General features: G+C 54.5%; 1 protein-coding gene across 1 annotated transcript; it reads left to right on the top strand.

The window, feature by feature from the left end:
- The first annotated feature begins 50 nt into the window (after nucleotides 1–50).
- On the top strand, nucleotides 51–10,947 carry NXF1 (nuclear RNA export factor 1). The gene is made up of 21 exons (XM_032879278.1): nucleotides 51–219; nucleotides 2,399–2,582; nucleotides 2,796–2,949; nucleotides 3,913–3,996; nucleotides 4,113–4,217; nucleotides 4,329–4,409; nucleotides 4,518–4,587; nucleotides 4,733–4,821; nucleotides 4,949–5,056; nucleotides 5,224–5,333; nucleotides 7,152–7,188; nucleotides 7,694–7,762; nucleotides 7,840–7,895; nucleotides 8,002–8,109; nucleotides 8,222–8,280; nucleotides 8,388–8,503; nucleotides 8,622–8,664; nucleotides 9,207–9,279; nucleotides 9,819–10,001; nucleotides 10,422–10,482; nucleotides 10,603–10,947. Exons 1-21 carry the CDS (start codon nucleotides 192–194, stop codon nucleotides 10,639–10,641), a joined length of 1,857 nt encoding a protein of 618 aa, XP_032735169.1. The 5' UTR covers nucleotides 51–191; the 3' UTR covers nucleotides 10,642–10,947.
- The last annotated feature ends 89 nt before the right edge of the window (nucleotides 10,948–11,036 follow it).

Genomic DNA, 11,036 nt, shown 5'->3' with positions numbered 1-11,036 from the left:
CGCGCAGGCGGCTGCGCTCCTCCGGCGGCACCGCCCACCACAGGGGGACGGCGGCGGCGCGCGACGTAGTTCGCAGAATAAATGCGGTGGCGCCGGGCGTAGGAGCGCTTCGGCCGGGGCGCTTGTGGGTGTTCGGTCGTTTGGCGGCGTTGTGGCCCGCGCCTGAGCCGGCCCTGCTTTCTCACTGTGCCATGGCGGACGAGGGGAAGTCCTACAACGGTCAGTGTTGGCCTCAGGGCGGGGAGCGAGGCGATCTGGGGCCCCCGGTGGGCGGCACCGGCCTAGGCCGCAGCCCCGGGGCGGGAGGCCGCGAGAGGCCGGGCGTCCGCGGGGGACGGCGGCGGCGCGGGCCGGGAGCGAGGCCATCCGGGGGCCTGGCCGCACTCGAGGCTAGGAGCCCGGCGATTTGACGCGGGAATCCTGGCGTTGCGAGGAGCTTGGGCTCGGAGCGGGCGGCCCGGCAGTGGGGCGGCGAGATTCCTTTGAACTTTGTGGATGGTTGATGCCTGTCAGTTCAGTTTGGCGGCCAGACTCTTCCTTTAATGTGAGTCAGTGCCGTGCTCATCGGCTACCTGTGTCCTCTTTTCCACCGCGTCCAGTCTCTTGCCCCGCCTCCCCGTCGCCTTGGCTTTGGCTTTAAATATTTTAAACCTCCACACCAGCTCTCTGTGCTAGTCCGAACACTGCGCAGGGTTTCAGGCCAGAGAAGTGGTTAGGAGCACATGACAGCTGAGGTTTGAGTCCTGAGTTGTCTTCACCAAGCTTGAGTGAATTCCACTCCCAGGCCTCATCTTTCTATCTCCCTAGGAAGGTAGCGACTGTACTTCCTAAGTTTGCCCTTGTGTATGTTAAATGAGATCGTTCGTATCAAGTGCTTGGAGCCTAGTGCCTGGCCCTGGAGAAAGTTGTCGGTGTATTAGCCTTGTCTGCTATTCTTGTGTTTGTTTGTTTTTTTTCTTCCTGTAGTCATTTCTTAAGGTTCATTGTTTGCAGCCTGCTAGGCATGAGGCACACCTTCTTGGGAGTTGTCAATTCTTTTTTTCTTTTTTTAAGATTTTATTTATTTGAGAGAGATGGAGAACACATGTAGGCAGAGGAGCATCAGGGAGAGGGAGAAGCAGGCCCTGCTGAGTGGGGACCCCAATGAGGGGTTCCATCCCAGGACTCTGGGATCATGAACTGACCTGAAGGCAGCCATTTAATTGACTGAGCCACCCAGGCATCCCTCATGGACCTTTTTTTGAGAAGCCATTCCTACACCAGCATTCAGAGGGTCCTGTTCCTGGAGAGCAGTCAAGGACCCTTGGCTAAGCTCCCTAGTTGCCAATAGAACCTGAATCTTAAGAGTTGTCTCCAGTTAGGGGCGCCTGGGTGGCTCAGTGGGTTAAAGCCTCTGCTTTCGGCTCAGGTCATGATCCCGGAGTCCCGGGATCGAGCCCCGCATCGGGCTCTCTGCTCAGCGGGAAGCCTGCTTCCTCCTCTCTCTCTGCCTGCTTCTCTGCCTACTTGTGATCTCTGTCTGTCAAATAAATAAATAAAATCTTTAAAAAAAAAAAAAAAAAAGAGTTGTCTCCAGTTAAAAAAGCATTTCTGGGGGGAGCCTGGGTGGCTCAGTTGGTTCAGCGTCTGCCTTTGACTCAGGTCATGATCCCAGGGTCCTGAGATAGATACCAGTGTTGGGATCTCTGCTCAGTGGGGAGATAGCTTCTCCCTCTCCACCACCCCACCTCCACCCCACCCCACCTACTTGTGCATGCGCTCGCTTGCACGCGCTCTCTCTCTAATCAAAAAAAAAATTTTTTTTAAGCATTTCTGGCCAAGAAAATAAAGAGCTCACTCCCAAAACTTCAGTGTGGCAGTTTGAGAACAAGAATTTTAAAGAAGCAAAAAAAAAAAAAGTTTTAAAGAAGTCCTTAAATTGATTGTATTTGTAACCATACAACATTTGTACTCTGTAGACAAAGGAAGGAAGCATGTTTACTGAAAGCTGATGTAATCATTATGATTGATTGGTTTTAAGAGATGTGAGAGAGGTCACCATCCAGATTTTGAGAGGGGTGTAATAGATTTGGGAGGCCAAGAGCAAGCAGATTTCATGTGACTTTCCAGTTCCACATCGAGGCCACATTCTTCTCACACTTCCACATTGTGCTTCTTCTCTCTCTAGGTTCGTTTCTGACTCGTTTTTCTAAAGCTCTACGCTGGCTTCCAGTAATGTTTCCCCCATGCTGTCAAGCCACAGAGAGGCTTCTGTCTCTCGACAGAAGTTTGTGTGGAAGTGGGCTCGTAGTTGGTGTATATGTCATTCGATAACACAGGCTGCTGGATGCTGTGATCGCCACAGCAGGGTAGCCGGACCAGCAACGTGTTTCCTAATCGATGTTGTTTTTAACCCCAGAGCACGATGACCGCGTTAGTTTCCCTCAAAGAAGAAAGAAAGGCCGGGGTCCTTTCCGGTGGAAGTATGGTGAGGGGAACCGTAGGTCTGGAAGAGGAGGGTCTGGCATTCGATCTTCCCGCCTGGAGGAAGATGACAGAGATGTGGCAATGAGTGATGCCCAAGATGTTCCCCGAATACGACAGTAAGTGACCAGTTGATCTGATTTGATTTTAGTGACCCACTTATCTGGCTCTCTGCTGCCCACACCATTTCTCTTCCCACCTCTAAAAGTGAGAGACGCCAGGGCCAGGTTAATGCTTGAACAGTCTTAACCGCAATCCTGACAACAGTGTGGGAAGCCTTTGAGAAGACATTCCTAGTGTTTGTGGACATTTTATTCTCTGCTTTCCCACAGCAACCCCTATCCTTCCCGACCCAACCGTCGAGGTGACAGTTGGCACGATCGAGATCGCATTCATGTTACTGTGCGGAGAGACAGAGCTCTTCCAGAGAGAGGAGGAGCTGGCACCAGCCAGGATGGGACCTCAAGAAACTGGTTTAAGATTACAGTGAGTGTCTGGGTGCCTGGGTGGCTCATTGGGTTAAGCCACCCCTGATTTCGGCTCAGGTCATGATCTCAAGGTCACGAGATTGAGTCCTGTGTCATGGTCTCTGTGCTGGGTGTGGAGCCAGCTTGAGATTCTCTCTCTTGCCCTCTGCACCTCCCCGCCTCTTAAAAAAAAAAATTACAGTGAGTGTCTGGGGAAGTAGATGCTGCAAAAGAGAGAGGGGGCTGGGCTCCGAGTGAAGGTCTTTACTTTTCACGTGACAAAGTCAATCTTCCCCGCTGTTTTCTCCACAGTCAGTAGTCCATCCTTTCTCCTAGAACACCTAAGAGCAGGTTCAGGAAAGGAGTAGAAGTGACAAGCAGGATGGGGGTGGGGGGATGGGGACATCGTCTAAAGGAAAACATGATTAACTCGTTGGGAAGTGGAGAAACTGCTCTGAAATGTCTCCATGTGGCTCAAGGCGAATGTGGGGTTTGGGGTCTCTTTTTTTTTTTTTTTTCTTTAAGATTTTATTTATTTATTTGACAGATAGAGATCACAAGCAGGTAGAGAGGCAGGCAGAGAGAGAGAGGAGGAGGCAGGTTCCCTGCTGAGCAGAGAGCCCGATGCGGGGCTCGATCCCAGGACACTGGGACCATGACCTGAGCTGAAGGCAGAGGCTTTAACCCACTGAGCCACCCAGGCGCCCCAAGGGTTTGGGGTTTCTTAAGGCCCCTGAGGGGTGGGCCAGGTCTAAATCATGTCTTGGACCTGTTAGACCCAAAAAGTTTTATTTTCTTGAGAAATACTAAGTTTAAATGGACAGAAAGGAGAGTAAGCAGTTTGTGTCGGACTTGAGTAAAAAACTTTTAACTGGCCCTTTCTTCAGGAAATCTTGGGAAAGTTGGCAGGTACGAAAAGAGCACTGGATGGGTCTGCCAGTCAGCCTGCGTTACATGTCATACCCTTTTCTCTGTCCTCTAGATTCCCTATGGCAGAAAGTACGATAAGTCATGGCTCCTGAGCGTGATTCAGAGCAAGTGCAATGTCCCTTTCACCCCCATTGAGGTGAGTGAGATTAGGCCTTCGTGGCTGGCGGGACACCAAGGAAGGCGAGGGGCCAGCTGGACTGGGGGGGACCCTGGGCTCCAAGTCTCACACGCTCCTGTTTCCTCTTCGTGCAGTTTCACTATGAAAACACACGGGCCCAGTTTTTTGTTGAGGATGCCAGTACTGCCTCTGCGTTGAAGGCCGTCAACTATAAGATTTTGGATCAGGAAAACCGAAGGGTATGTATCAAGGGCCTGGCCTGCCTGGTGGTTGGTCTTGGCCGGGAATTCCCCACCTCCCCAGCTCAGGCCTTTCTGGAATTCACCCTGCCCTCCCCATCTGGCCTCCAGATATCGATCATCATCAACTCGTCTGCCCCTCCCCATTCCGTGCAGAACGAACTGAAGCCAGAGCAGGTCGAGCAGCTAAAGGTGAGGCAGGCCCCCTTCACGCGTTCCCACGCCGGTCCTCCCACTTCGCCCATCCCCAGCCCTCCACACAGCACGAGTGACCCCCGGCCCCTTTTCCTTGCCCTGCAGCTAATCATGAGCAAACGATATGATGGCTCCCAGCAAGCGCTTGACCTCAAGGCGCTCCGTTCAGACCCAGGTAGGGCCGGTCGCAGTCATCCTCAGGGAGGTGGAGGCAGAGGGGGGGTCTGTCAGGCGGGGAAGGTCTGAGAGTGGTTTGGTACGAACTCCAACCTGGGAAAGCCCTCTCAGACTTGCCTTTCCTTCCTTTCTGCTTCCTGAAGATCTGGTGGCCCAGAACATCGATGTTGTCCTGAACCGCAGGAGCTGCATGGCGGCTACGCTGCGCATCATTGAGGAGAACATCCCTGAGGTGAGGCCTTTGTCGGGTTTTGAGACGGGAGGAAGCCGGCTGGGGTGGGTAGGATGGGGTTGGGAGGCAGGTGTGTCTCTGAATCCTTTGTCAGTGGAGCTTCCTCTCAACTTTTCCCTGCCCCCAGCTTTTGTCCTTGAACTTGAGCAACAACAGGCTGTACAGGCTGGATGACATGTCTAGCCTTGTGCAGAAAGCACCCAGCCTGAAGATCCTCAACCTCTCCGGGAATGAGGTGAGACCTGAGGGCCTGGTTGTGTCATGGGTGGGGTGAGCAGAGGGCTCGCCGGCTGACGGCAGGAGGCTCCAGACGCTTGGGGAGGGACATTCGGGGCTGGGGGGTCTCGCTGGCTCTCCTTATCACGGCCTCCTGGCCGCTGTTTTCTCTCCCGCTCTCCGCAGTTGAAGTCTGAGAGGGAGTTGGACAAGGTAAAAGGGCTGAAGCTGGAAGAGCTGTGGCTCGACGGAAACCCACTGTGTGACACCTTCCGAGACCAGTCTACCTACATCAGGTCAGTTGTAGCCTCTGTCTCCCCTCCTGGGGACCTTCACCCCCCGGGAGGCTGAGCTAATATACCCTGACCAGTGCCCGTCTGCAGGAGATGTGCAGCCCTGAGCTGGAACCAAGTGTCCTTTGGGAGGATCATGTGCTCCTCCCTTCGTCTGTCCGTGTGTCCCAGCTTGACCCCAAGGTCTCCTTCCCTTCCTTCTCCCCTGACTACCTGTTTGCTGTTCTGTGGTCTTTGCTCTTCCCGAACACAGCCTTTTCTAGAGTCTCCCCACCCTGCTGTTCCAGGAAGGGCATCTCCCGCTTTCTACTCTGACCTGGGGGTGTCTTGCGTACATGTCCCATACGCGGAGCTGCCTTGTGCCAAGAGCCTGGTATCCCTGGGCCGAGAATGGCCTCCCTCCGGGGACTTCCTGTTGATGGGCCTTCCCTTCTTTGTCTGGTGCTGGGCCCTCTTGTCATTTTGCCAAGAGGGACTCTTCTCATGGTCCACGTGCCCAAGGCAGTTGCCTGGGCTTTCCCCCTCGTGCTGAGGTTGAGGCCTCCTCGGAGCTGGTGCCATGCACTCTGTTTCTCTTACCCGGAGCTGTGAGCTGGGCCCTCCCTGGAGAAGAAACCTGGGTTCCCCAAGCCATGTGACCAGAGCCAGGGCCCCGCCAGCAGGCGAGGGAAGCCCAAGGCAGGCGCTGGGCGTGGAGGCCACGGGGGCATAGGCTACCGAGGAGACAGAGCACTGACCCTCTCGGGGGGCGCTGCCTCGCCCTCACTCGCACACCTCACGTCACCCTGCTTGGCCCCGGAGGATGGCTGGTTAGCCAGAGACGGGTAAGATTCCTCAGGGAAGGAACAACCTAAGACAGGCACAGTCGCAGAGGGGCCATCAGGAGAGAACTTGGGGGCCAACAGAGGTGGGGCGCAGACCCTCACCCCCCCAACTTTGCAGGGGCCTGAACCCTCACCCCTTCTGAGGGAGGTCTCCTGCCCCCCTGGCTGCTTCGCTTCCCACGCCCAGCTGAGATCGGGACCCAGGTACCAGACCGAGACCTGGCCAACAGCATGTGCCCTCCGGCTGCAGCAAGAACCTGTTTCCCGTCTGTACCTTGGACCACGGGGCAAGGGGCAGCCGAAGGAGAAGGCTGTATCGGGTGTCTTCTTCCCTTTTTCTTCCTTGTTTCGGGGATGCCTCCTTGCCGTCTGCAGCTCTTTCGCCTTTGCTTTGCTTTCTCTCTCTTCTTACTCTCTGCTCCTCTCCATCTCCCCATCTCTCCCTTGCTCTGGCCCCATCCTACTTTCTCTCTCTTCCGCTTCTTTTCCTTCCCTGTCGTCTTTCTTCACCTCCCCTCTTCCTGACCCCGCCTTGCTCATCTCCCTGCCCCAACATCCTGTGCCATCCCTGTGGTGTGTTCTGGTCTTGGCCATGGCCAGACCGGGCAGAACTGATGGATACCTGTTGAGGCAGCGGAGCCCCTGGGCTCCCACCCCATTCCCTCCTCCCGGGGCTGCACAGGTGAGTAGGTGGAAGGTAAGGGGGGCAGGGTGGGGACGGAGGTCCTGGCTTAAAGCCTGGGCTGGGAGTGCTGCTCTCGTGGCGCTCGGGTCAGGCAGCAAGGAGAGAGTCCGCCTTCAAGGCGGTCATTCCTGGGTGCCCCGGGTGAGGTGGGGAGTGGGGCCTCTTTTCCCGGGGCTCAGAGGTTGGGGAGGAGTGAGAGGACAAGCAGGATGGGGTGGGTGGTCCCTTGGGCATTGGAGTATTTGCTCCTAGAGCAGCTCAGGAGGCACGGTGGCTCTGAAGTGTCACTCACTTGCGTCCCGTTTTTGACAGCGCCATTCGAGAACGATTTCCCAAGTTATTACGCCTGGTAAGTCTGTAGTTCTTTGTTCTTTCCTTTTGCTTTTTTTGTTTTTTTTTTTTTTAACATTTGGTTTATTTATTTAACAGCGCGCGCGCATAAGCGGTGGGAGTGGCAGGCAGAGGGAGAAGGGAGAAGCAGGCTCCCCACAGAGTAGCCCAGGACCCTGGGATCATGACCTGAGCCGAAGGCAACCGCTTAACCACTGAGCCACCCGGGGGCCCGTTATGGTTTTTCTAACGAGCACAAGCTCTCCCACCCAGAAGCTCTCGCCTCTCGTGTGTTTGTATGACCAGGAATCTGGAGACATGGAGCCCTTTGAGAATCTGGCAAAGGCTATGATCCTTTTCAGAAAGAGGCCTGAAGACAAAAGTTGCCTCTCTCTGGATTCCTGGATCTTCTGCACATGTCCTTGACACTTGATCTCTGAGCCCTCATTCCTCGTTCGCCCATCTCATTACTCATCCAGCCTTTTCTCTCTGGTCATGCTGCCGACTTCCACTTCTTCCTGCAGGACGGCCATGAGTTACCCCCGCCAATTGCCTTTGATGTCGAAGCCCCCACAATGTTACCGCCCTGCAAGGTAGGAAGGGGCAGAGTTAGAACGAGGGTTGGGAGGAGAGGATCGGATACGTGGTCCTGATACCTGTGTGATTCCAGGGAAGCTACTTTGGAACGGAGACCCTGAAGAGTCTGGTCCTGCACTTCCTGCAGCAGTAAGTGTACCGCAGGCCCCGAGGCTGGGGGCGGTGGGCGGGGCACAGTACAGCCCGCTCTGGGGAGCCGGCCGGGGAGTCAGACTTCCCCTTCTGTTCTGCACAGGTACTATGCCGTGTACGACTCTGGGGACCGGCAGCGGCTCCTGGATGCCTACCACGATGGGGCCTGCTGCTCCCTCAGCATTCCTTTCACCCCCCAGAACCCTGCCCGGTGAGTGTCCCCACCCGCCGCCTGCCCCGGACCACGCACGGGAGCCCCTGCGAGCCCCTGCTGGCGCGCATGCTGCTCTGACCCGGGCCTCCTTTTCCACTTAACCCTCTAGAAGCAACCTGGCCGAGTACTTCAAGGATAGCAGGAACGTGAAGAAGCTCAAAGACCCAAGTAAGTGCGTGGTGTGAGCACAACAGCATGAGAAAGGGGGCTGGGCGGGACTCTGTCACAGGGCCAGCATGTGGCAGCCCCGGATCTTGGGTTCTCCTCCCCGACAGCCCTGCGGTTCCGGCTGCTGAAGCACACACGACTTAACGTCGTGGCCTTCCTCAATGAGCTGCCCAAAACCCAGCACGACGTCAACTCCTTTGTGGTAGACATAAGCGCTCAGACGGTAAGCACCTGTTACTTCCCACAAAAGCTGGAACTAAAGGAAGGAGCACTTACGAGGCCTGGGGGCCTCGGGATCTGGCCAGGAGTCCGCATGGTGACTGATGCCTTTTCTCTTCCAGAGTACGTTGCTGTGCTTTTCTGTCAACGGGGTCTTCAAAGAAGGTAAGAATCTTTGAGGTCCTGAGTTTGCAGAGTGGGCCCCCCACAGCGAGATTTTTTTCCGTGGCACTCTCAGCTGCCTTCCCTCTCTGTCCCTGACCTCCTCCTGTTCTGCGCCCAAGCCGCCTTCATGAGGCCTCTCTTCACCTGTCTTTCCTGTCTGGGAAATGGGAAAAGCCTGAGGATTAGGAGGACACAGACTCTGGGGTCAGGCAGGTCTGGGCTTCCATTCCAGCCTTGAGCCCGTGGATGTGTGGGCAACTTACATTATCTGCAGGCTTCAAATTCATTCTTGTGAAGGAAGTTAGAGCTCCGCCCTGGGGAGTCAGTGGGGGGGCAACTGACACAGGGTCCAGGTGGGCTACCTGGTGGTGGTTCGCCCTGGCCTCTGACACGCCTCTTCCCCTCTCCTCCCTATACGCATGTGGTCATCTGTCTGGTCTGCTTCAGTTTAGTCGTATCGAGTAAGACCAGGATTGAGAAGCTTTTAGTAAACCTAACGTGGAGCTGGTTCTGAGGGGTCGTTGTTGTTGTTGATGTTACAGTGGACGGAAAGTCTCGGGATTCTTTGCGAGCCTTCACCCGGACGTTTGTCGCTGTTCCTGCCAGTAACTCAGGGTAAGAGTTGGGCTTATCACACGGCGTCCCAGTCCCAATCCGTGGCCAGCATGTGGAAACTGGTGGGAGACGCAAAAGGGGAGCAAGTCCTCAGGATATTTTCAGAATTTCAGAAAGGCAAGTGGGCATCAGGAGGCGGCTCTCCCGGCCGTGAGCTCGGCTCTGGAGCCATACTGCCTGTCTGGGTGTTTCATCCTGGATGCCCCACGTCGAGCAAAGAGCAGGTTTTGTCACTGGGAAACTAGCTAGCATAAGCTACTTACTTCGTTGTTCTGTCTTGAAGATCCACGGGGATAAGAACTGCCCTGAGTTGGGGAAGAATGTGTAATTCCAATGTGTTTGGCATCTGCCCCCACACACAGGTTCTGTGGGAAGGGGCGCAAATGATAAAACGTGACCATGAGTGGGGAGGGGAACTTTGTGGGCATTGAAAGAATCTGTCAAGTATTATAAAACTGTCAAATGTGAGAACAGAAATGATGTTGGGAAGTTGAGGTTGGCTGTCTGTTCGGCTGTCTAAAGTGCTTTTTGTCCCAAAGGCTGTGCATCGTAAACGACGAGCTGTTTGTGCGGAATGCCAGCCCTGACGAGATCCAGAGAGCCTTCGCCATGCCCGCACCCACCCCTTCCTCCAGCCCAGTGCCCACCCTGTCCCCAGAGCAGCAGGAGATGCTACAGGCGTTCTCTACCCAGTCTGGCATGAACCTTGAGTGGTCCCAGAAGTAAGTGCTGGGCATGTGTAGGAGTAGGGGTAAACGGAGGCAGAGGTGGGAGTGAGTGAGTGCCCCTGATATTTTAAAAGCCAAAATTTATAAATATGGCCTGTAAAAAAAAAAGTGGCCTATGCCTAAATCAGCATAGCAACAATTTTACAGTTCTGCAACTTACTTTTTTTGCTTACCCCGTGAATGTCTTACCCTATCGTTATAAACATTACCTTGACAGCTGTTTATCCTTTGTATCCAGTAGACCAGTGATAGACATTTGAATTTTTACTTATTTTTCATTTGTAATACACAGTGCAAGAATGTATGTAATTTTGGCACACACGGGTGTTTCTCTAGGAAGGATCGTGAAGAGGCGTTTAGTGAGCAGGGTGAGTGCATTTTGGTTCTGATTGTGCTGTTCTTCCCCCACTCCAGGTGCCTTCAGGACAATAACTGGGACTATACCATATCTGCCCAGGCCTTTACTCATCTCAAGGTAAGTTTCGGGAATTTGACAGCAAAAAGACCAGGGATCTCTGGGCCTTGAGAGGGTCAAGCCAGCCGGGGGGGGATGGGGGAAAGGGTTGGCTCTATTGACCTTTTCTTTTTTCCTAAGGCCAAGGGTGAGATCCCAGAAGTGGCGTTTATGAAGTGATCCGTAGACCTGCCCCAGAAGAAGCCCTTGTAAAATAGCCCTTGGATATTGATGTCTTGTCGTGGCTGTTGTCTCCTCCTCTCTGGCCCCAAGGCCACCCCGTGACTGTGACGGAAGAGGAAGGGCTGCTGGATCCCTCTCCTCACCTGCCTTCTGGAAGACTTCTGGAAGATTGAGCCTCACTGGTGCCAGGAAGCCAAAGCTTACTTTGTAGAACTGACACTAAACTCCCCGAAGGACTTAGGTGCTTTGTGTACTTAACCCCAGAACCCGCCCTACTTTTTAAGATAAAAGAGTGATATTGTATTTTGTGTCCCGTGTGCTACATTGTTTTTGCCTCGCCCCCTGCCCGCAGTAGGGGGCCAGGGCGGGGCCGATCCGGTGCGAGGCAGAAG

Source organism: Lontra canadensis, unplaced genomic scaffold (assembly GCF_010015895.1).
Source record: "Lontra canadensis isolate GAN:19392208 unplaced genomic scaffold, GSC_riverotter_1.0 scaffold66, whole genome shotgun sequence".
Taxonomy (NCBI): domain Eukaryota; kingdom Metazoa; phylum Chordata; class Mammalia; order Carnivora; family Mustelidae; genus Lontra; species Lontra canadensis.
This window is presented reverse-complemented; position numbering and strand designations above follow the sequence as displayed.

Excerpts from the sequence above, each read along its gene's own strand:
- NXF1 (XM_032879278.1), top strand. The coding sequence starts at position 192 with ATGGCGGACGAGGGGAAGTCCTACAACG. Across the intron at positions 3,997-4,112 it reads TCCCTTTCACCCCCATTGAG|TTTCACTATGAAAACACACG; the intron begins GTGAGTGAGATT and ends CTCTTCGTGCAG. Across the intron at positions 9,280-9,818 it reads GTTCCTGCCAGTAACTCAGG|GCTGTGCATCGTAAACGACG; the intron begins GTAAGAGTTGGG and ends TTTGTCCCAAAG.